The sequence below is a fragment of the Artemia franciscana genome, chromosome 21 (assembly GCF_032884065.1).
Source record: "Artemia franciscana chromosome 21, ASM3288406v1, whole genome shotgun sequence".
Taxonomy (NCBI): Eukaryota; Metazoa; Arthropoda; class Branchiopoda; order Anostraca; family Artemiidae; genus Artemia; species Artemia franciscana.
This window is the reverse complement of record NC_088883.1, coordinates 26,397,302-26,424,015: the sequence shown is the minus strand read 5'-3', so window position 1 is coordinate 26,424,015 and position 26,714 is coordinate 26,397,302. Positions and strand designations below refer to the sequence as shown.

The 26,714-nt window shown below is 36.3% G+C and overlaps 1 protein-coding gene across 14 annotated transcripts in view; it reads right to left on the bottom strand.

Annotated features, from left to right (window-relative positions):
- The window catches only part of LOC136040607 (protein phosphatase 1 regulatory subunit 12B-like), a 223,303-nt gene that overhangs the window by 189,738 nt on the left and 6,851 nt on the right, over positions 1-26,714 (bottom strand). For all 14 annotated transcript variants that reach the window (XM_065724876.1, XM_065724880.1, XM_065724875.1 and 11 more), the window contains exon 2: positions 6,720-6,850. In XM_065724876.1, the coding sequence (XP_065580948.1) occupies positions 6,720-6,850 (131 nt within the window). The remainder of the gene's footprint in view (positions 1-6,719; positions 6,851-26,714) is intronic.

Below are 26,714 nucleotides of genomic sequence, written 5' to 3'. Positions count from 1 at the left end.
TGGTTGGGTCTCTAATTTTAGTCAGCGGACGATTTCTGGAGAATATATTAAGGGCACTAGGAGGAGAAAACCGAAAATATATATTTACATTTATAATTATTGACCGTTTATTAAGATAGATAAAGTATTTTCAAATGAAAGTAATCAGCAACATTAAAACTTAAAACCAGCAAAAAAAAAAACATAAACAGTATATGAGGGGATCTAGCCAATTCCCTTTTGAGTCCTCATATAGTTGCGTTGAAGTTCTCTTAGTGCTATTTGAAAGCATTTGTGAGGGCAAAAGGTGGATAATTGCAAGTTTTCTTTTTTTCATTTGCCTATTGCCTTTGTAAACATTTGAACTGGAAATATTATTGTATAAAACAAATTACAGTGAAAAAGTAACGAGCTCTTCTACTCCTGGGGCATGCATGATAATTTCTGTATGTTTTAGCTGTTAATATCGCTCTTTATTTTAATTTGAAATCCTCTTCTTAATGTTTATTTTCTTTTCGTTTATAATATCATAGCCGGTATTATCCCAAATATTGAAGCTGTTACCACCCCTCAAAGCCAACTCTTTAAATTCAAGCACCACTTTTTAAGAACAAAGCTTCGAGAAAAGCGACTCGCATAGTGTATTTCCTTTACAAAATAAAAGATAATTCTCCTAAACAAACAACTGTATCCACAATAAGGAGGAAGCCCCCCCCAGCAACAATAAAGCACACTTCAATCTAATATATATCCACATATCTGTTCTTCCATATGACGGGAGATCAAGGTTAAATCTATATTTCTACGAATATTCAGCCGAATCGCCTGAAGCACCGCCCCCAGAAAATTCGAAAATGTAAATAGAAATATGGATCAGATATCATAAAAACAGTTAGTGTTACAAAGGCCCCAAATACAAACACCTATTTTTAAAGGAAAGGAAAGATTTATTATGCCAATCAACACAGTATCTAGAGGGGAAGCAGGGGTATTTTGAATCGGTGTATGCTGTCAAGACCGGGTGACCAATGTCACCAGATCCGGTCGGGATTTAAAATAAGAGCTTTGAGACACGATATCCTTCCAAATATCAATTTTCATTGAGATCCGATCACCCGTTCGTAAGTTAAAAATACCTCATTTTTTCTAATTTTTCAAAATTAACCCTCCCCCAACTCCCCCAAAAAGAGCGGATCCACTCCAGTAATGTCAATCACGTATCTAGGACTTGTGCTTATTTTTCCCACCAGGTTTCATCCCGATCCCTCCACTCTAAGCGTTTTCTAAGATTTTAGGTTTTCCTCTCCAAATCCACCCAATGTCACCAGATCCGGTCAGGTTCTAAAATAAGAGCTCTGAGACACGATATCCTTCTAAACATCAAATTTCATTAAGATCTGATAACCCGTTCGTAAGTGAAAAATACCACGAAATTCCACATTTTTGTAGATATGAGCTTGAAACTTCTACAATAAGGTTCTCTGATACGCTGAATCTGATGGTGTGATTTTCGTTAAGATTGTATGACTTTTAGGGGGTGCCTAGGGGGTCCTTTCCCCCGTTTTCTTCCTCTTCCCGCGGAAAATACCCCGTTGAAAATACCGCCTGGAAATCCTCTACACCCTCCCCCCCCCCCCCATGGAAAACAGTTTTCCAAAATTGAGAATTTTATTTGAGTTACGATTTTTTTTTTTTGTTGTTGAGAAGATGTAAGGAAAGTGAAGAAGAGGAATTTAGACACCATAAGTATCTTAAAAACTTAGAAAAAAAAATTACAATTCCACTTTGTTGAAAGGGTCTCCATATGAACCTCTACGATTTTTGGCAGTAGCGAGCGCCAAATTAAAAAAAAAAGAAGATCAAAAAAATTTAGGCGAAAAATCATCAAAATTAAGCTAAAAATATATGGTACCATAAAGTTTAAGACGGTTAAGCTTTTCTTTGAAAGAATTTGAAAACCTTTTCCTTTGGGAACCAACACATTATTATTGCTTAAGTTTTTACGGACGAAAGCGTTGTCAAATTCTACGAGTAACTTTTTCTTATCTTATAAGTGTAGAACAACCACAAATCACCATCAATAAATAAATGAAAAATTTGTAATTCCATTTTGTTGAAAGGGCCTCCATATGAACCTCTGCGATTTTTGGCAGTAGCGGGTGCCAAATTAAAAAAAGAAGAGCAAAAAAATGTAGGCGAAAAATCATCAAAATTAAGCTAAAAACATATGGTACCATAAAGTTTAAGACGGTTAAGCTTTCCTTTGAAAGAATTTGAGAACCTCTTCCTTTGGGAACCAACACATTATTATTGTTTAAGTTTTTACGGACGAAAGCGTTTTCAAATTCTACGAGTAACTTTTTCTTATCTTATAAGTGCAGAACTACCACAAATCACCATTAATAAATAAATGAAACTCAAAACGAACAGAAATTGCAATAGATAACCTAGTCAAACTCAAAATGTGCAAAAATTAAAAGGATTGGGCTTACGACCCCCATGTTTTTTTTCAAGACCAGAACATAATTTGCACTTTATAAAAAAAAGTAATTGTGGATTGTCAGTTTAATATACATATTCTTATAATTATTCCTTAAAGTCTTAATACTTCTTTATTTATTATAAGTCAAAAAAGTGAAAACGTTTAAAATGTATTTTGTTCCCAGTAAAGTGCATATTATATTCTGGTCATGAGGCGTGGTTGTCAGCCCCACTCATGTTAATTTTTGCTTGTTTCGAGTTTTAATCGGTTTATTTATTGTAATTTCTCTTCATTTTGGGTTTAATTTATTTTTGATGGTGATTTGTGGTAGTAACTTTTCTTTAACAAGCTTGCTTTGTAAAAAAGGTTTTTCAATTGAAAAGATTCCAATTCCCCCCCTCCAGACAATTCCATTCTAGCTGAAAGTTCCACCCAGAAAAGTTCTTGTGGACGATCTCGGGTGAGAAATTTTTCTTGTTTTTCTTGTTTCACTTTTTTTCTGTTTCAAATTTTTCTGTTTCACTGTTCATTTTTTTTCTGTTTCACTTTCTGTGAAACAAGAACTTTCTTCTCTGTTCACTTCAGAAATTTTTCTGTTTCACTTTCATTTGAAACAGACTTTACTTTCTGATTATTTAAAAATGAAAGAAAGACGGTTGGAATATTTAATTTTTAATATTTAATATTTAATCCGGTTGGAATATAATTCCAACCGGATTAAAACTTCCCCTGGATGATTCCCCTTACCATCTCCATATCTAAAATTGAGTCTGCAAGACAAATAAAAAGTTTCGTACAGGAAATCTAGCAAATTACCCGCAGTTTTTAATTTTCCTGGAAAGATCAGACCCTATAAGCTTCCCTTCCAACAGAGATTTCTCCCTGTGTAAAATCCTCATAGCTAAATTTCACTCCCCCCCCCCCAAATTAGAAAAGTGTCTGTATACTTCCCAATAACAAATTCTATACGTAAACAATGGACAAACTTCAGACTTACAGATCTTTCTCCGAGGGTTGTGAGGGGTCATGTTATCACTATTTATAACAATCCATCTGCCCATTCACCAAAAAATATATTGCAACTTTTTTGTTAAACATTTATTGAAAAAAAAATATTGATTTTCGAAAAATTTGATACTCTAATTTTGTCACAAATTTTAGCTACAATCCATAATCTTAATTCTTAAGTAGAAAAAGTGAAATCCACTTTAAAAGTACTCCTAATATTAACCAATACTATAGCTATGACACAAGGAATCGAACTGTAACTAATTAATAAACGTTTAAAAATGTTACAGATCATGTAAGGGGGATTATGAAAAAGGCGGTCGGCTTTTATCCCTCTGCGGGAAATATACCTCCCTTGGAAAATAAGACTTTCCAAATGAGAATTTTATTTGAGTTTTGTCTTTTTTTTTCCGTAGGGGGAAGGAATTTGGTACTTGTATATTATAAGCCACTCACTCAAACGCTGTTACGCTGTGTAAAACTCAAGGATAAACCGGTTTCTTCGTTAGTTTCTTCTAGCTTAGCGTGAAACAAGACAAAGACAAGTGACAGATTAGATGGGAAATATATAATGTGGCTATATATTTACACATAGCGGGGGAGGGGGTAAAGTATTTGGACAGTTTGAACAATTCTCACTTCATAATATGCAGAATAATTGCACCTAACAGATTTGCATACAGGCCCACTATAATTTACCCCCTTCCCCCTAATGTGCAAATTTATAGCCCAAATTTGTTTCTAAAGTAACGAAGAAACCGGTTTGTTCTCGCGTTTTGTACATCGTAAACTTGAGTGGCGTATAACACACAAGTACCGGAACTTTTCATGGAGAGAGAGGATTTCCCAGTATTATTTAAAAACGATCAGAAATTAATTTTTAAAAGCAAGTTTTTCAGCTGATAGTAAGGAGCAACATCCAAACTTAGAACGATCAGAAATTATTACGTATATGAAAAGAGTTGCAAGATCTTGCTCTTTACGCCGAAATTTTTACTTTTTGTCCTAATTCTTTAAGAACAATTCCTGAAACACAATGGCCGTTTAATAAAATATGATGTTTTTTTAACTCTATAAAAAAGAAAAAAACTTTGGCGTAGAGAGCGAGGTCTTGAGGAGGAGACAGTCCCTCTCATATACGTAATAATTTCTTTTTGTTTTAAGTTTTAATGTTGCTCCTAACATTCATATGAAAAAACTTGATTCTTTTATTTAATTTCTTATTGTTTTTAAATAATACCGGGAAATCCGGCTCTCTGTCCTTGAAAAATTCTGGTACTTGTGTATTATACGCCACTAACTCAAGTTTACGATGTGTAAAACTCGACAACAAACTAGTTTGTTCGTTACTTTAAAAATAAATTTAGGCTATAGACTTGCACATTAGGAGGGGAGTGTAAAGTATAACGGGTCTGCATGCAAAATGTATTAGGTACAATTATTATGCATATTATGAAGTAAGAATTGTTTTCTGACTTCAACTGTCCAAATACTCCCCCTCCCCCTTATGTGCAATTATATAGCCCAAATTAATGTTTCCCATCTATTCTGTCACTTGTCTTTGTTCTTGAGTTTTACACAGCGTAAACTTGATTGAGTGGTGCATAATACACAAGAACCAAAATTCCTTCCCCCTACACAAAATAATATATATATATATATATATATATATATATATATATATATATATATATATATATATATATATATATATATATATATATATATATATATATATATATATATATATATATATATATATATATATATATATATATATATATATATATATATATATATGTATATATATATATATATATATATATATTATATATATATATATATATCAATATGACTGCCTGTCCATGGATTATTCTTTATGGTTGATTGTGTGTGGCTATGCTGTTTGACCTATGCGATTGTATGGATGAGTAGGGTTAAGGCCTCATTCAAGTGCTGGTCTATATTAATCACTAATTTAGGAAAACAGTCTTCCTTTTCTCCTACTGTCTCTCTCTTTTTTTTTTATTTTTTATTTTTTTTTTTTTTTTCTTTTTTTTGTGCTGTTGCATTGGTGATTTCTCTTTTCATGATACATATATATATATATATATATATATATATATATATATATATATATATATATATATATATATATATACTACTAATAATAATAATAACTCACTGCAGCACCAAGCCGCCTGAGGCCAACACAGCTACGCACGCTCCTCCTCAAACCTAATCCATTTAAAACCTCCCTCTTTACACCCTCCCAAGAAGTTCCCATTTCCTTTAAATCTTTATTTATGACATCCTCCCAACCCAGACAAGGACGACCTGCTTTCCGTGTAGCCCCAGACAGTTGGCCAAAAAGGACATTCTTCGGTAATCTGTCATCCTTCATCCGTAGAACGTGACCTAGCCATCTCAACCATTCTTTCATTATAGCCCTAGAAAGCGGGATTGAACCACATTTTTCGTACAATCTACTGTTTGAAATACGGTCAGTCAGCCGGGTACCCAGAACAATCCGTAGGCAATTTCTCTGGAAAACATCTAGTAAATTTTCATCTGCTTTTTGGAGCGCCCGTGCTTCAGAGCTATATTTGACCACTGTCATCACTGTCGCTTCCAATATTCTAATATTGGTTTGCAGACTTATCTTTCTATTCTTCCAAACTTTTTTAACTGTGAGAAAACACCCTGAGCCTTAGCTATTCTACTTTTAACATCTTCACTGCTCCCACCATCTTTACTAATAATACTACCAAGGTAAGTGAAACTGCCAACCTGATCAATCTTTTCGTTACCCAATGTCACCTGTTCATCTTCACTTATTCCTAGCCTTAGTGACTTAGTCCTCTTAACATTAATTTATATATATATATATATATATATATATATATATATATATATATATATATATATTAGGTCCTACAAATACTCGAGAGAAATTCTTGAGGCCTGATGTGGGATACATTTCCACGTGAACAGTGGTTGGACATAGGTAAGTCAGTCCTAAGCCAACCTTGAAATTACAGTATTATATTTCGTATCTAGCTATATGTTTTGGAGAAATTTAACTTCCTGTATTATTATGATTTGTCAATAAACCTCCTCGTATTCTCAGTTTTTTTTATTATCTCTTATCTTATATTATATATCATCTAATTTACTTATTATTTATTTACTTATTTTCTACAATTCTTTCTGCTTTGGTCATTTACATAAAATAAGATCAATTTCTAACCTTGCTATACTTAAGAAACCGCATGACGCTGTAGCATGTAATGGAGTCCATCCTTCATTGTCTCCTTTGTTTATATCACTACCTTTCCTGACTAGATATTCAACCATGTCCAAATTATCATCAATACAGGCCTGTAAAAGTAATTTTTTTATTTTCACAAAAAAAACAGTAAGCACACGTAGTTGCCGATACAAAAAAAAATAAACACTACTAATGTCTCAGGCCAACACAGTAACTCACGCTCCTCCTCCATCCCGATCTATTCAAAGCCCCCTCTTTACAACCTCCCAGGAAGGTCCCAAAACCTTTAAATATTTCCTTGCGACATTATCTCACCCATTTTGGGACGACCTGCTTTTCGTTTGACCCTAGACGGTTGGCCAACAAGGAGAATGTTTGGAGAATACTCAAAGAAATTAAACAAAACAGCATATATTTTCTTTGATAACCAGTCAGACAAGAACTGAACCAGAAATTAACTTTCTTCCATGATTTGAAAGTTCCATATCCCCATTCCGCCCTACCTTATCTCCCTCTTTTCATTCCATCCCCCATCTCCTCATCTATACCAATACAAGAAAACATTTAAGGCTGTCAATTTAATTGTTTTTGAAAAAGCAGAGCAATACAAAGTTAGCATTCTGAGTGTCAGAATCAAACAGTTCGTGGTAACGAACTGTTTGCTTGGAGCGACCCGGCTCAATAGTAACCAAAACTCTAAAAAACGAAATTTTGATACCAATAGCTACATCAAAAGGATTGAATTTTAATGCTGATTTTAAATATATAAGTTTCATCAAGTTTAGTGTTACCCATCAAAAGTTATGAGCCTGAGAAAATTTGCCTTATTTTGGAAAATATTGGGAAACACCCCCTAAAAGTCATAGAATCTTAACGAAAATCCCACCATCGCATTCAGCGTATCAGGGAACCCTATTGTAAAAGCTTCGAGCTCATATCTACAAAAATGTGGAATTTTGTATTTTTTGCCAGAAGGCAGATCACGGATGCGTGTTTATTTGTTTGTTTGTTTGTTTTTTCCAGAGGCGATCGTATCGAACCAGTGGTCCTAGAATGTTGCGAGAGGACTCGTTCTAACGAAAATGAAAAAATCTAGTACCCTTTTTAAGTGACTAAAAAAATTGGAGGGCACCTAGGCCCCCTTCCACGCTAATTATTTTCCCAAAGTCACCGGATCAAAATTCTGAGATAGCCATTTTATTCAGCATAGTAGAAAAACCTTATAGCTATTTCTTTGGAGACGACTTACTCCCCCACAGTCTTCGTGGGAGGGGCTACAAGTTAAAAACTTTGACCAGTGCTTACATACAGTAATGGTTATTGAAAAGTGTACAGACGTTTTAAGGGGGATTTTTTGGTTGGGGAGAGGGGTTGAAAAGAGGGGGATATGTTGGGGAAACTTTCCATGGAGGAATTTGTCATGGGGGAAGAAAATTTCCATGTACAGAGCACATGATTTTCTAGCATTATTAAAAAAAAAAACAATGAAAAAATAAACAGGAAAAAGTTTTTTTCAACTGAAAGTAAGGAGCAGCATTAAAACTTAAAACGAACAGAAATTATTACGCATCTGAGGGGTTCACCTCTTCCTAATACCTCGCTCTTTACGCTAAAGTATTTTAAGTAATTTCAACTATTTATTCTACGGGCTTTGTGATTCAGGGGTCATTCTTAAGGAATTGGGACAAAATTTAAGCTTTAGTGTAAAGAGCGAGGTACTGACGAGGGGGCGAAACCCTTACATCTATATATATAAAAATAAGTTGTCTGTGTGTGTGTGTCGAGTGACGTCATGTTTGTGTGTCGACTGACGTCATCTTTGTCGACTGACGTCATTATAAGGATTGAGCCGTATGCGTCATGAAGTTGTTTGTCGACTGACGTCATGTTTGTCAACTGATGAAATTACATACCGGGACACCGGGACACAAATGACGACCTGGACACGGAATATAAATGACGACCGGGAACCTCAAAGAGAAATTACAGACTGGGACACCCGGACACAAATCACGACCGGGACACAGGAATATAAATGACGACCGGGACACAGGGACACAGTTACAACGGGGACGCCGGGGGCACAGGCGGGATATATAAATGACGACCGGGACACAGGGATTGTTCGAATAGAAATTACAGACCGGGACACCGGGACACAAATGACGACCGGGACACGACCGGGACACAGGGACACATCATTAGAATAATGAGGTATAGATCTGAATACGGATTGTTTTTCCCATGGACAATTATATGTTGCATGTTCAAGAGTCAGCAAACCTGACAATCTATTAATATACACAGACAATGGGACAGCGAAGAATGTTGTATATTCGCATATTTTACGTAGTTAAAAACATATATATATATATATATATATATATATATATATATATATATATATATATATATATATATATATATATATATATATTCACAGGTGGGACACAGGGACACAACTACAATGGCGCGTAACTAATATGGCGCGTAAAGACTTACAGGCACGGGGGGGCTTGAGGGGCGCGAAGCGCCCACCAACTAGGTGTTGGGGTGGCGCGAAGCGCCACCCCAACAGCTAGTACGTAATAAAAACATACAAATATAGAAGTTCGTTCCGTAAGCTAACTCGTAAGTAACGTATATCTTTTACTAATAAAAACGTTCGTAAAGAATTATAAGTTTTAGTTGCCTTTTTAAGTAACCAAAACATTGAAGGGCAACTAGGCCTCCTCCCCCGCTCCTTCTTTCTCAAAATTATTCGATCAAAACTATGAGAAAGTCATTTAGCCAAAAAAGAAAAATATGCAAATTTCGTTTTAATTATTCATCTGCGGAGAGCCAAAATCAAAACATGTATTAATTCAAAGACGTTCAGAAATTAAATAAAAAAAGCAAGTTTTTTAACTGAAAGGAAGGAGCGCTCTTTACGCTAGAGTTTTTTACTGTTTTAAAAAGTAGAGTTGAGAGAAAGAGTAAAACTTTAGCGTAAAGAGCGAGGCGTTGAGGAGGGAGCAGCCCCTTTCATATACGAAGTGATTTCTGTTCGTTTTAAGTTTTAATGTCGCTCCTTACTTTCAGTTAAAAAACATGATTGATTTTTTTATTTAACCTTGAGGAAGAATCTAATAGTTCCTGTCAACAACAAAACACTCAAAGAAATTAAAGAAAGAAGTAGATTTTCCTAGTGAAATCAGAATCAGGCAAGAATAGAGAAAATCAGAATCAGGCAAGAATAGAGAAAATCAGAATCAGGCAAGAATAGAGAAAATCAGAATCAGGCAAGATAGAGAAAATCAGAATCAGGCAAGCTTGAGTGACAACATTGTTGCTGTGACAACAACCAGCAAAACGAGGCATCTGAGAGAAAACCTGGCAAGCAAAAGAGGGGGGGTCTTTCCAGTAAAATTACCACTTGGGCATTGATTGGGTGAGTGCACACTGAATTCTTAAAACCAATACATTTTTCAAAGTGTTTTTTTATATTCTTATTTTGGGTGCGTTGACAATTAAACCTTAATTGCTATCAATATAGCTGTACATGTTTCATGTATCTTAATTAGTTCCAAAACAGAAATTGAGGCAAATTAATGTTATCTCGTTTTAATTCATAAGTTAATGTTAAGAATTCCTCGAAAACAATCTTTAAAATAAAATTTTAGAAAAAAATAAAATCTCTTTAACAATAGAGTGAATTCTTTGATGGAAGTTTGATAATAATTAATGCCAACTACTCCTAATGCTGGCCATTCCAGGCCAACATAGTTGTGCCATGCTTCGCTCCCCAACCTTCAAAGCTTAAAATCCAACTGTTAGAGAGAAAATTAGTTTTTAAGCAGTAACGAAAATATTTATTATTTCCAGTATTTAAAATCTTTAAATTTAACATTTTAACATTTAAGATTTTGATAGATGTCACGGTAAGATTTGTGGCTCCTTGAATATTCTTCTTTTTTCTAAATAATAGTTATTCTGCTGAGCAGATGCAAGCAAGGGTTGTCAAAACTTAAAAAGGATTAATTACTTCTGTATTGAGCTTTTTATGGAGACTCAGTATGTTAATATGTTGCATCTAAAAATACGTAAATGATATATTGAATAGAAGGGATGTCAAATAAAGCCAACGGAAAGGAATGTAAATTACCTACAACACAGTAAAGAAATCTGACTGAACTAGTCAAGTGGTGGTTTACACAACGCTATATGTCCCAAAAACCAAAAGATTGAAAATTCAATTTTTAACGAAAAATACCTCCCTGTACAGTTATTCAGTTTTGGTAATAGCAGGTGCCAAATTCAAGCAAAAAGAAGAAAAGTGCAGTGGCGTTGTTAGGGGGGGGGGGTCTATTACACCCCAATAATTTGGAGAAAACTATAATTCATTAAGTAACTCTAAAATTGTTGTTCGTTTTAAGCTTAAAATTCGCTCTTTACTTCAACCAGATATTTTCTTTTAATTAATCCCAGCTCGTTTTTAATGCAAAAAAAAACGCAAAACGGGGGGCCATTTTGCTACCTCATTATTATTTATGCGAATATACTGCCTTTGAAATCCTATCATCAAGGAAATAGGTCATTCACTTTTTATAAAAGCTCAGCATAACATCAACCAGGGAGAATATGACTCTTGTTGCCTTGTGGGTAGGTCTAGTGCTAGAAATACATTATTGTGAGAAACAAGTTCAACTCTTTTCAAAATCTGAATTAAACAAGCTATGGTCTGTTAGCTAGATTAAGCAATTACTAGATATTTCGTCTAGGCTACCCCATAGGGCAGTGACGAAGGAATTCAGACCTACAGAGGTCTAAGAACTTAAAATCCCGGGTATTTAATGGTATTACGTTTCTGTTGCTACTGAAACTAGTTCGAGTGATGACGACCACGGGGGGGGGGGCGATATTTGCCTCCTGGATCCCCCCATCCCTTGATTTCAAAATAAATTTTTATTTGGTATTTTCATTGAAAAAAGAAGAAAAAACTTGCTCCTAGAAGAAATAGAAAAATTTCTCTAAAATAGAGAAAAATATTCTATTTTTTCTCTAAATAGAAGAACTATTTAAAAAAACAATTCTTAAACTTACTTCATAATGTGAACAATAATTATAGTTAAGACATTTTGACTGCAGCCGTGTTAATAAAAAAAATATCAAATATCTAAGATATTAAAGGAAAATGTTAAATATAAAAAAATCAAGTTTTTTTAAACAAAAATCCACGTTGTGGGTATCATATAGCAATTATGATTGCCTTATCAAGCTGAATTTATAAGACGATTAATTTATAAATGAGCCCATAATTAGCTGTCTATGATGTCCATGTGTACGGCCTTTGTATTCCAGAAATGTCACCCTAATTTCACTTTAAAAATACCATATGCTACTCTTAGATAGATGGTACTTTTAGAAAAGATATTAGAATTAGCCATGTTCCAGTACCATGAGAGGACCAAAGAAATAAAGAGGGCATAAAGAGGGCTGCTGCCCATGCGGAAAAAAAAATTCTTGCTGTTCAAGGAGGTGGGTCATAATTTTCCTGTAGTAGGTTTCGACAACTGCAATTTAAAGTGTGTACTTCTAGTTTTGAAAAGACGCTATTTTCAAATTGCATGCAACTGAATGATGCGATGCACTTGAATATTGGAAAAGTCCTTGTTTCAACAGCGATATTTAGTATCCAGTGATACGCGCGGGAGTTGAAAAGTGGAATAGAGATACGTACCTTAATATTAAAATAAAGTTGGCAAAAAGGCCGGTCTTATACGAAATTCGCCATCACTCACCCCAATTTTTTTATAGGCAAATAATACCAAGAATGGGCATGGCTCCTTACTTTCTTTCTTTGGTTCAGAACCAAATGTAAAAAAGCAAAGGACTTAGGAACACCAAGAAGAATCTTATAACAACATAAAAATAGAAAGTAAATCCAATCCAAATTGTGAAAGCAGCTCAACTTTGGCCAAGTTAATAAACAGGTGAAATCCAGTTAATGGTCCAGCCTCAGCTTTTGCTCATGTTTGTGATAGCCCCTTTCAACAGAGACATGATTTTCCCTTCGACTAACGGGAGAAAATTTAGAACAGAATGGTACACCACATTCCCTTTGGTTATAGTATAGCCCAGGAAATAATAAAAAGCATTGTTTTACCTGCCGTGCATTTTACAGTTACAGTACAAAATATAAAGTAAATGATGTTTTTACAGTGAATGGGTTCTCTAATTGGAAAAAAGCCGTACAGGCATTTGAACGCCATTAGAAGTGTAACTCACACATGGATAATGCTGTTCAACTTGTCTCTCTAAGAGAATCGAACAGATTGGTTCTGTTGTTGGAAAGGGAAACACATTAAGGCCGTGATTAAGTGAACTTGAAAACATCAAGGTTCAAAATTGAAGTTAGGGTAGCCTTCTGTCTCTCAATTCTCTAGAGACCGTTGATTGTCAAAAACCCTTTAAATAACACTTATTCATTGGCGGAAATAGCAGGTTAATTATACCAGCTTGTCAATCTGGCCTCTAGGGCGATCTGAAACGATTCTTTCTGGCGAAAAAACTTGCGAAAATTTCAGGTAGCTGATAATATTCTATGGGACTGTTCGAAAACAGGAAAATACATCGAAAAATGGTTGCAATCATCTTACAGGTTACTGTCTTCTGCTCACGATAGTACCAATTTTGTTCTAAAAGCAAAATCCTTCATAGAGTACACTTGTGAAAAAGATTTTAACGTGGGATTTTTGAGTTTCATCAGTTCACTTGATCATGGCCTTAATGGCAACCAAAGACGTGCAACAAAATCAATCGTATCTAAAATCTATATGCGAGTCATCCAAAAAACGAGTTTTTCAAAGAAAAGTGAAGAGCTCCATTAAGCCAAGAATGAGCAAAATTAAAGTCAAACAATCTTCCAACCATAAGACTATCAAAAATCACTATCAATAAATGAATGAAACTCAAAACAAACATAAATTAAAATAGATAGTCGAGTCAAACTCAAAACGAACAAAAATTATCATGAATAGGACTGATAACCCCTATTCCTTCTCAAGAACAGAATACAATTTGCGCTTTAATGAAAAAAAAACGAACAAGCAAACGTCCGTGGATTGTCAGTTTAATTGACATATACTGACATTTCTTCCTTAAGATTTTGAGAATTTTTCATTCTATAATTGTATATTTTTGTAGCTTATATGAGGGGGTTTGTGATGGAGGTTTTTTATTGTTTAATAAAGTAGAATTGAGAGAAAGAGTCAAACTTAAGCGTAAAGAGCGGGGCGTTGAGAAGGGAACAGCCCCTTTCATACACAGAGTAATTTCTGTTTGTTTTAAGTTTTAATGTCGCTCCTTACTTTCAGTTAAAAAAAAACTAGTTTTTTTATTTAATTTCATTGAAAAGTCAACCAAACGCCATGCAGTCTTTAAGAGGATTCAGAAGAGTTACAAGTCCTTTTTTATGGGGGATCCCTTTTTATGGGGGAATAGCGACACTGATTGTCACTAAGTAACACCAGATGGACTTACTGCATTGAAGCAGTGTGGGCACTGGTGGGCAACTTTGAAGAAACTCTTGCAGCTTTAGAAGAAATTTTAGAGACTGACCATGACGCAGGAGAACAAGCCCATGCTTTGAAAAAAGTATAGAAGATTTTAGCTTTGTTTTTTACCTACGCCATCTAGGAAGAGTTTTAATGCAATGCAACATTTCGTCGAAAACATTACAGTCCACAAGTGGGACTTATGAAATGGTAAAAAAGGGCCAAGAACAGTACTGTCAAAGTATTAAAGTTTTATTGATCAAATTGTTCAATCACAGCTCACAATTAGCTAATAAATTTGGTTTTAAATCCTAAATTGTCAGGACCTATTGTCAATTTAGGACAATAGGTCCTAAATTGTTCCGGAAACGTAAAGTTTTAGTGAAATTAGGGGGGGGTACAATAGTTCCATATGAGACAGCGCAAGAGTTGTTCAAAATACTGTGTTGTATCCTGTTATTGATGTTACAACTACAGATATTGAAAGTAGGGACTGTCCCGGAAACGTAAAGCTTCAGTGAAATTAGGGGGGGGGGGTACAATAGTTCCATATGAGACAGCGCAAGAGTTGTCAAAAATACTGTGTTGTATCCTATTATTGATGTTACAACTACAGAGATTGAAAGTAGGGACTGTCCCGGAAACGTAAAGCTTCAGTGAAATTAGGGGAGGGTACAATAGTTCCATATGAGACAGCGCAAGAGTTGTTCAAAAATACTGTGTTGTATCCTATTATTGATGTTACAACTACAGAGATTGAAAGTAGGGACAGTCCCGGAAACGTAAAGCTTCAGTGAAATTAGGGGAGGGTACAATAGTTCCATATGAGACAGCGCAAGAGTTGTTCAAAAATACTACAGAGATTAACATCAATAACAGGATACAACACAGTATTTTTGAACAACTCTTGCGCTGTCTCATATGGAACTATTGTACCCCCCTAGTTTCACTGAAACTTTACGTTTCCGGGACAGTCCCTACTTTCAATCTCTGTAGTTGTAACATCAATAACAGGATACAACACAGTATTTTTGAACAACTCTTGCGCTGTCTCATATGGAACTATTGTACCCCCCCTAGTTTCACTGAAACTTTACGTTTCCGGGACAGTCCCTACTTTCAATCTCTGTAGTTGTAACATCAATAATAGGATACAACACAGTATTTTTGAACAACTCTTGCGCTGTCTCATATGGAACTATTGTACCCCCCCCCCTAATTTCACTGAAGCTTTACGTTGCCGGGACTGTCCCTACTTTCAATCTCTGTAGTTGTAACATCAATAACAGGATACAACACAGTATTTTTGAACAACTCTTGCGCTGTCTCATATGGAACTATTGTACCCCCCCTAGTTTCACTGAAACTTTACGTTTCCGGGACAGTCCCTACTTTCAATCTCTGTAGTTGTAACATCAATAATAGGATACAACACAGTATTTTGAACAACTCTTGCGCTGTCTCATATGGAACTATTTTACCCCCCCCCTAATTTCACTGAAGCTTTACGTTTCCGGGACTGTCCCTACTTTCAATCTCTGTAGTTGTAACATCAATAACAGGATACAACACAGTATTTTTGAACAACTCTTGCGCTGTCTCATATGGAACTATTGTACCCCCCCCCCCTAATTTCACTGAAGCTTTACGTTTCCGGGACTGTCCCTACTTTCAATCTCTGTAGTTGTAACATCAATAACAGATACAACACAGTATTTTTGAACAACTCTTGCGCTGTCTCATATGGAACTATTGTACCCCCCCCCCCCTAATTTCACTGAAGCTTTACGTTTCCGGGACTGTCCCTACTTTCAATCTCTGTAGTTGTAACATCAATAACAGGATACAACACAGTATTTTTGAACAACTCTTGCGCTGTCTCATATGGAACTATTGTACCCCCCCCCCCTAATTTCACTGAAGCTTTACGTTTCCGGGACTGTCCCCTACTTTCAATCTCTGTAGTTGTAACATCAATAACAGGATACAACACAGTATTTTTGAACAACTCTTGCGCTGTCTCATATGGAACTATTGTACCCCCCCCTAGTTTCACTGAAACTTTACGTTTCCGGGACTGTCCCTACTTTCAATCTCTGTAGTTGTAACATCAATAACAGGATACAACACAGTATTTTGAACAACTCTTGCGCTGTCTCATATGGAACTATTGTACCCCCCGGAAACGTAAAGTTTCAGTGAAATTAGGGGGGGTACAATAGTTCCATATGAGACAGCGCAAGAGTTGTTCAAAAATACTGTGTTGTATCCTGTTATTGATGTTACAACTACAGAGATTGAAAGTAGGGACAGTCCCGGAAACGTAAAGCTTCAGTGAAATTAGGGGAGGGTACAATAGTTCCATATGAGACAGCGCAAGAGTTGTTCAAAAATACTGTGTTGTATCCTGTTATTGATGTTACAACTACAGAGATTGTATTTGAACCCCCGCGTGCGCCGTCTGAAGTTGCCCGTCGCGAGGCTACCCGTGTTACCGTTGCAGGGCAAGTAGTACTTCCAAGCCGCAAGTTGAAGTACCTAGGTATCACATATGGAAGCGACCTCAGAAGCTCGCGTGCTCTTTTTGTTGACCAGGTTCTGTCGGGTTTTCGGTCTGGGTATGCTAAACTTGCAGCTCTGAAGTTTAAATTTAATAAGCATATTCTTGCTAGGTTGTATCGTGCCGTCGCTCTTCCCTTTGCTCACTACATCTCACCCGTTTGGCATTGGCTATCGAATTCGGATATGTTGCGAATCCGTTCAGGCTTTTGCAAATATTTAAAGTTTCTGCTTGGTCTGCCACTTTACCTCCGTAACACTGGTCTGCTAGAAAAGTATCATATACCTGATCCTGTTGAGTTCATGCCGAATTTTGAAAAAACAAGCTCTCGTGAAACACAGGGCACTATTATTTGATTTCCCAGCGACTTTTTTGCTTGATAGTTGAAGTGTGATTTGTTTGTATTTAGTGATTATTATGTTCGGTTGATTTGTTTTCGTCTTTAATTTCTCTTTTCTTTTGTTTTGCTCCGCTTCTTCATGCTTCTTTTTTATAAGCGGGTTTGTAATAAATTATTATTATTATTATTATTATATGAGACAGCGCAAGAGTTGTTCAAAAATACTGTGTTGTATCCTGTTATTGATGTTACAACTACAGAGATTGAAAGTAGGGACTGTCCCGGAAACGTAAAGTTTCAGTGAAATTAGGGGGGGTACAATAGTTCCATATGAGACAGCGCAAGAGTTGTTCAAAAATACTGTGTTGTATCCTGTTATTGATGTTACAACTACAGAGATTGAAAGTAGGGACTGTCCCGGAAACGTAAAGTTTCAGTGAAATTAGAGGGGGTACAATAGTTCCATATGAGACAGCGCAAGAGTTGTTCAAAAATACTGTGTTGTATCCTGTTATTGATGTTACAACTACAGAGATTGAAAGTAGGGACTGTCCCGGAAACGTAAAGTTTCAGTGAAATTAGGGGGGGTACAATAGTTCCATATGAGACAGCGCAAGAGTTGTTCAAAAATACTGTGTTGTATCCTGTTATTGATGTTACAACTACAGAGATTGAAAGTAGGGACTGTCCCGGAAACGTAAAATTTCAGTGAAATTAGAGGGGGTACAATAGTTCCATATGAGACAGCGCAAGAGTTGTTCAAAAATACTGTGTTGTATCCTGTTATTGATGTTACAACTACAGAGATTGAAAGTAGGGACTGTCCCGGAAACGTAAAGTTTCAGTGAAATTAGAGGGGGTACAATAGTTCCATATGAGACAGCGCAAGAGTTGTTCAAAAATACTGTGTTGTATCCTGTTATTGATGTTACAACTACAGAGATTGAAAGTAGGGACTGTCCCGGAAACGTAAAGTTTCAGTGAAATTAGGGGGGGTACAATAGTTCCATATGAGACAGCGCAAGAGTTGTTCAAAAATACTGTGTTGTATCCTGTTATTGATGTTACAACTACAGAGATTGAAAGTAGGGACTGTCCCGGAAACGTAAAGTTTCAGTGAAATTAGGGGGGGTACAATAGTTCCATATGAGACAGCGCAAGAGTTGTTCAAAAATACTGTGTTGTATCCTGTTATTGATGTTACAACTACAGAGATTGAAAGTAGGGACAGTCCCAGAAACGTAAAGTTTCAGTGAAATTAGGGGGGGTACAATAGTTCCATATGAGACAGCGCAAGAGTTGTTCAAAAATACTGTGTTGTATCCTGTTATTGATGTTACAACTACAGAGATTGAAAGTAGGGACTGTCCCGGAAACGTAAAGTTTCAGTGAAATTAGGGGGGGTACAATAGTTCCATATGAGACAGCGCAAGAGTTGTTCAAAAATACTGTGTTGTATCCTATTATTGATGTTACAACTACAGAGATTGAAAGTAGGGACAGTCCCGGAAACGTAAAGTTTCAGTGAAACTAGGGGGGGGGTACAATAGTTCCATATGAGACAGCGCAAGAGTTGTTCAAAAATACTGTGTTGTATCCTGTTATTGATGTTACAACTACAGAGATTGAAAGTAGGGACAGTCCCGGAAACGTAAAGCTTCAGTGAAATTAGGGGGGGGGGGTACAATAGTTCCATATGAGACAGCGCAAGAGTTGTTCAAAAATACTGTGTTGTATCCTGTTATTGATGTTACAACTACAGAGATTGAAAGTAGGGACAGTCCCGGAAACGTAAAGCTTCAGTGAAATTAGGGGGGGGGGGGTACAATAGTTCCATATGAGACAGCGCAAGAGTTGTTCAAAAATACTGTGTTGTATCCTGTTATTGATGTTACAACTACAGAGATTGAAAGTAGGGACAGTCCCGGAAACGTAAAGCTTCAGTGAAATTAGGGGGGGGGGGTACAATAGTTCCATATGAGACAGCGCAAGAGTTGTTCAAAAATACTGTGTTGTATCCTGTTATTGATGTTACAACTACAGAGATTGAAAGTAGGGACAGTCCCGGAAACGTAAAGCTTCAGTGAAATTAGGGGGGGGGTAAAATAGTTCCATATGAGACAGCGCAAGAGTTGTTCAAAAATACTGTGTTGTATCCTATTATTGATGTTACAACTACAGAGATTGAAAGTAGGGACTGTCCCGGAAACGTAAAGTTTCAGTGAAACTAGGGGGGGTACAATAGTTCCATATGAGACAGCGCAAGAGTTGTTCAAAAATACTGTGTTGTATCCTGTTATTGATGTTACAACTACAGAGATTGAAAGTAGGGACAGTCCCGGCAACGTAAAGCTTCAGTGAAATTAGGGGGGGGGGTACAATAGTTCCATATGAGACAGCGCAAGAGTTGTTCAAAAATACTGTGTTGTATCCTATTATTGATGTTACAACTACAGAGATTGAAAGTAGGGACTGTCCCGGAAACGTAAAGTTTCAGTGAAACTAGGGGGGGTACAATAGTTCCATATGAGACAGCGCAAGAGTTGTTCAAAAATACTGTGTTGTATCCTGTTATTGATGTTACAACTACAGAGATTGAAAGTAGGGACTGTCCCGGAAACGTAAAGTTTCAGTGAAACTAGGAGGGGTACAATAGTTCCATATGAGACAGCGCAAGAGTTGTTCAAAAATACTGTGTTGTATCCTGTTATTGATGTTACAACTACAGAGATTGAAAGTAGGGACAGTCCCGGAAACGTAAAGCTTCAGTGAAATTAGGGGGGGGGCACAATAGTTCCATATGAGACAGCGCAAGAGTTGTTCAAAAATACTGTGTTGTATCCTGTTATAGATGTTACAACTACAGAGATTGAAAGTAGGGACTGTCCCGGAAACGTAAAGCTTCACTGAAATTAGGGGGGGGGGCACAATAGTTCCATGAGACAGCGCAAGAGTTGTTCAAAAATACTGTGTTGTATCCTGTTATTGATGTTACAACTACAGAGATTGAAAGTAGGGACTGTCCCGGAAACGTAAAGCTTCAGTGAAATTAGGGGGGGGGGCACAATAGTTCCATATGAGACAGCGCAAGAGTTGTTCAAAAATACTGTGTTGTATCCTGTTATAGATGTTACAACTACAGAGATTGAAAGTAGGGACTGTCCCGGAAACGTAAAGCTTCAGTGAAATTAGGGGGGGGGGCACAATAGTTCCATATGAGACAGCGCAAGAGTTGTTCAAAAATACTGTGTTGTATCCTGTTATTGATGTTACAACTACAGAGATTGAAAGTAGGGACAGTCCCGGAAACGTAAAGCTTCAGTGAAATTAGGGGGGGGGGCACAATAGTTCCATATGAGACAGCGCAAGAGTTGTTCAAAAATACTGTGTTGTATCCTGTTATTGATGTTACAACTACAGAGATTGAAAGTAGGGACAGTCCCGGAAACGTAAAGCTTCAGTGAAATTAGGGGGGGGGGGGGTAAAATAGTTCCATATGAGACAGCGCAAGAGTTGTTCAAAAATACTGTGTTGTATCCTATTATTGATGTTACAACTACAGAGATTGAAAGTAGGGACTGTCCCGGGAAACGTAAAGTTTCAGTGAAACTAGGGGGGGTACAATAGTTCCATATGAGACAGCGCAAGAGTTGTTCAAAAATACTGTGTTGTATCCTGTTATTGATGTTACAACTACAGAGATTGAAAGTAGGGACAGTCCCGGAAACGTAAAGCTTCAGTGAAATTAGGGGGGGTACAATAGTTCCATATGAGACAGCGCAAGAGTTGTTCAAAAATACTGTGTTGTATCCTATTATTGATGTTACAACTACAGAGATTGAAAGTAGGGACTGTCCCGGAAACGTAAAGTTTCAGTGAAACTAGGGGGGGTACAATAGTTCCATATGAGACAGCGCAAGAGTTGTTCAAAAATACTGTGTTGTATCCTGTTATTGATGTTACAACTACAGAGATTGAAAGTAGGGACTGTCCCGGAAACGTAAAGTTTCAGTGAAACTAGGGGGGGTACAATAGTTCCATATGAGACAGCGCAAGAGTTGTTCAAAAATACTGTGTTGTATCCTGTTATTGATGTTACAACTACAGAGATTGAAAGTAGGGACAGTCCCGGAAACGTAAAGCTTCAGTGAAATTAGGGGGGGGGGGCACAATAGTTCCATATGAGACAGCGCAAGAGTTGTTCAAAAATACTGTGTTGTATCCTGTTATAGATGTTACAACTACAGAGATTGAAAGTAGGGACTGTCCCGGAAACGTAAAGCTTCACTGAAATTAGGGGGGGGGCACAATAGTTCCATATGAGACAGCGCAAGAGTTGTTCAAAAATACTGTGTTGTATCCTGTTATTGATGTTACAACTACAGAGATTGAAAGTAGGGACTGTCCCGGAAACGTAAAGCTTCAGTGAAATTAGGGGGGGGGGGGGCACAATAGTTCCATATGAGACAGCGCAAGAGTTGTTCAAAAATACTGTGTTGTATCCTGTTATAGATGTTACAACTACAGAGATTGAAAGTAGGGACTGTCCCGGAAACGTAAAGCTTCAGTGAAATTAGGGGGGGGGGGGGCACAATAGTTCCATATGAGACAGCGCAAGAGTTGTTCAAAAATACTGTGTTGTATCCTGTTATTGATGTTACAACTACAGAGATTGAAAGTAGGGACAGTCCCGGAAACGTAAAGCTTCAGTGAAATTAGGGGGGGGGGGCACAATAGTTCCATATGAGACAGCGCAAGAGTTGTTCAAAAATACTGTGTTGTATCCTGTTATTGATGTTACAACTACAGAGATTGAAAGTAGGGACTGTCCCGGAAACGTAAAGCTTCAGTGAAATTAGGGGGGGGGGCACAATAGTTCCATATGAGACAGCGCAAGAGTTGTTCAAAAATACTGTGTTGTATCCTGTTATAGATGTTACAACTACAGAGATTGAAAGTAGGGACTGTCCCGGAAACGTAAAGCTTCAGTGAAATTAGGGGGGGGGCACAATAGTTCCATATGAGACAGCGCAAGAGTTGTTCAAAAATACTGTGTTGTATCCTGTTATTGATGTTACAACTACAGAGATTGAAAGTAGGGACTGTCCCGGAAACGTAAAATTTCAGTGAAATTAGGGAGGTACAATAGTTCCATGTGAGACAGCACAATTTTTTTTCAAAAATACAATGTTGTACACTGTTATTGGTGTTCTAACTGCAGAGATTGAAAGTAGGGATTGTTCTGGCAACGTAAAGTTTCAATAAAATTAGGTGGGGGGTACAGTAGTTCCATATGAGACAGCACAAGAATTTTTTCAAAACTACAATGTTGTATCCTGTTATTGATGTTCTAACTGCAGAGATTGAAAGTAGGGACTGTCCCGGAAACGTAAAGTTTCAGTGAAACTAGGGGGGGTACAATAGTTCCATATGAGACAGCGCAAGAGTTGTTCAAAAATACTGTGTTGTATCCTATTATTGATGTTACAACTACAGAGATTGAAAGTAGGGACTGTCCCGGAAACGTAAAGTTTCAGTGAAACTAGGGGGGGTACAATAGTTCCATATGAGACAGCGCAAGAGTTGTTCAAAAATACTGTGTTGTATCCTGTTATTGATGTTACAATTACAGAGATTAAAAGTAGGGACTGTCCTGGAAACGTAAAGCTTCAGTGAAATTAGGGAGGTACAATAGTTCCATGTGAGACAGCACAATTTTTTTTTCAAAAATACAATGTTGTACACTGTTATTGGTGTTCTAACTGCAGAGATTGAAAGTAGGGATTGTTCTGGCAACGTAAAGTTTCAATAAAATTAGGTGGGGGGTACAGTAGTTCCATATGAGACAGCACAAGAATTTTTTCAAAAATACAATGTTGTATCCTGTTATTGATGTTCTAACTGCAGAGATTGAAAGTAGGGTACAAGAGAGCAGTTCGGACGTTTTGAAAAACTTAAGCATAATGATAGGTGCAAACAAAATAAACAAAGACAGTGTAAACAATGTGAGTTGTTCTTTTTTTTCTTCTTTGTGTGTTTAGTTGTCGTGTTTTTTTTATGTGAATTACTTTTTTAAACATTTTTTTCTTTCTTTTTATTTTTTTTTTCTGTTGAGCAAGGCTCCAAGACATGGGTCCGAAATATTCGCAATTTTTATCAATTAAAGTTTTTAACCTTTCAGCAAATTTTCGTGTTTAGTTTTAAATATTTGGCTTTCACTCAGTCAAGTTCTGTGATGAAATGGTCTACAATATGTCAAAATACTGTATTTTAAATGGGGTTTCATGCGATCCCCCATGACTAGACAAAGGAAAAGCATTGAAATATATGACCTGGTTACAAATTGAGCCCCTCCCCCCTATGTGGTGAGTTGACACCTTGTATTTTTTTCACTTGCAGTTGAATAAAAGAAAGGAACATCTTTTAACATTTCTACAGCCAGGGTTAACAAAATAGTTAAATAGCGCAGGAGCAACTGAACAACTTTACCTGTTCTTACTGGAAAGAACATACTGATTTTTGTAAAAAACTGAATTTAGCTATGCTACGATAGTTTTTAAATATACCGATCTCTCTCCCTTTCTCTCTCTATCATCTCTACCATTCACTTGCACATAGCTCTCAGTCTCTTGATACATGCCCTGAGCAGGCAGACACATCAAACAGTTCGTGGTAACAAACTGTAGTAAGGAGTGACCCGGCTCAATAGAAATCAAAACAAAACGGAATTTTGATACCAATAGTTACATCAAAAGAATTTATTTTAATACTAACTTTAAACATATAAGTTTCATCAAGTTTATTCTTACCCATCAGAAGCTACAAGCCTGAGAAAATTTGCCTTATTTTAGAAAATAGGAGGAAAAATCCCTTAAAAGTCATAGAATCTTAACAAAATCACACCATCAGATTTAGCATATCGGAGAACTCTACAGTAGAAGTTTCAAGGTCCTATCAACAAAAATGCGGAATTTTTTATTTTTTGCCAGAAGACAAATCAGACTTTTTCGCATTGGGGTGGTGGTGGGTCAGAGGAGCAGGACTTTTTCGCATTGGGGTGGGGTTAAGTCAGGGGGTTACATGGAAGTATTTTCCCATGGAGGAATTTATCATAAGGGAAGAGAATTTCCCTGAAGGGGCGCAGGATTTTCTAGCATTATTAAAAAAAAAAACAATGAGAAAATCAATAAATGTTTTTCATTTGGAAGTAATGAGTAGCATTAAAACTTAAAACAAACATAAAACATTACCTATATAAGGGAGTTCGTTTCCTCCACAATACCTTGCTCTTTACGCTTAAGTATTTTTAGTCATTTCAACTATTTATTCTATGGCCTTGTGATTCATGGGTCATTCTTAAAGATTTGGGATAAAATTCAAGCGTTAGTGTAAAAAGCCAGGCATAAAACCAGCCTGCTATACTTTGTGCTTTTGTTGGAGGTGTGCAAAACCTTCTGGCAGAACTCATTTGACTTCCCAATGATTTGTCTTATGGAGAATATCTGCTCTGTTGCTGATCAGCCAGGCATAAAACCAGCCTGCTATACTTTGTGCTTTTGTTGGAGGTGTGCAAAACCTTCTAGCAGAACTCATTTGACTTCCCAATGAATTGTATTATGGAGAATATCTGCTCTGTTGCTGATCAGCCAGACATAAAATCAGCCTGCTATACTTTGTGCTTTTGTTGGAAGTGTGCAAAACATCACTGCAATAAAACCATAAAAAAGAGCTAGCCTGGTACCAAGAGGAGGGTTATCCCTCAATAATTCTTGCACTCCCTCCTGGAACCTTTTCTCTACTACAGTGGTAGGATCACTCTTGTATGCCAGTTGTTTGGGATGGTGGTCTTATGATATTTGAACATTTACATTTTTTGAATTAAATTATAGACATTTGAGACAAATTAACGTCTTTAGAATTCATTTAACGTAATGGATTTGACATTTGAATTATATTTTTAGCTAATTTTATCACCCTAAATCATGGCCTATGGATGAAGCATAAGAAAAGGCATCAAGTGATGGCAGAAGGATTCAAGTGATGTGTTATATTTCCTCCTAGGAAAAAAATACCCTTTTTTATTATAGAATTTCCTTCAGAGAAGCTGCTAATCTAGGAGGATATTAGGCTAGATTGATGTGAGTCACAATAATTTTATAATAGCAATATGTATTAAGGCTATAATTGTTTAATAGGACCTAGACTATAAGCTAGCTTCAGTCAAACTATCTTTATTAGAAGTCAAACTATCTTTATTTAAAAGTAAAATTATATTTTTGGGTATAGACAACTGGCATAATGCATTCACCAAAGAATGAGAAAATGTTTCAAACCATAAAAATTTGGTGAACTTGAGACACTTTGAATTTCTGACCAAAGAATAAGACAATGCCTTGATGATACTGCTTGATACCTTTTTTATGCTTTTTCAACAATAGCTCTTTCACTCACAATTCCAATTTTAAGCCCTTTATGGATCCTTGAAGATAATACTTCTTTGCTTATTTTTGCTACAGAAAAGGGTTAAATGAATGTTTAAAAACATACTCTTTGGTTATAATTCCATTTTTTTAAGTTTTACAATACCCAGAGGCTAATTCACCAAGATCAAATTAACTAAACAATTAAAAAATCTTCAGAGAATTGTTGTTTACTTTAAGCTGTTAACATCACTCTTATTTAAACTGATTAACCCATACACTGAATCCAATATGACAAAATCAAGAACCATAAAACACAAGGGAAATATATAATTCAGGCTATATATTTGCATATGAGGGGGGGGGGGGATTAGTAAAGTATAGCGGATCTGCAGTATTTTTTAATCATTATGTGGACAAAAATAGAGAAAAAGGTCTCATCTTTCAATCTGTGCAATGAACTTAAAACTGAATTTCTAAACAAAGCAAAAAAACTATGAAACATGCATTAAGTTGTTGTTTTAAACTTTATATATAGTGTTTTTTAAGTTTCATCATATCAAGTAATTTGCTTCCTATAAAAATCAGGCAAATGCCTCTGTAATTACTGAAGAAACAAAAGCATCAAGTTTGTTCATCTTATTTGTAGGCCAATAATTTAAACTGTCCCCAATTTACTGATAATTCTTTTAAAAAATGCAATAAATTTTTGGATTAACTCACTAATAAGGTATCTAAGAAAGAGAATTTCATTCTGATTCCAAATATAACATGTGTTTATATCAAAATGACCTTTAACCCTTCCTATATGGAAATATATACCCTGAACTGTATATAAGCAATGAATTTTCCCTTATTTAGATTAAATTAAAAAAAAAACTAATTTTTTTAGCTGAAAGTAAGGAGCGACATTAAAACTTAAAATGAACAGAAATTACTCCGTATATGAAATGAGTTGTCCCCTCCGCAAACCCTCGCTCTTTATGCTAAAGTTTGACTCTGCCACAATTCTACTTTTTAAAACAATTTAAAGCTTTAGTGTAAAGAGCGAGGGATTGCGGAGGGGACAACTCATTTCATATACGGAGTAATTTCTGTTCATTTTAAGTTTTAATGTCG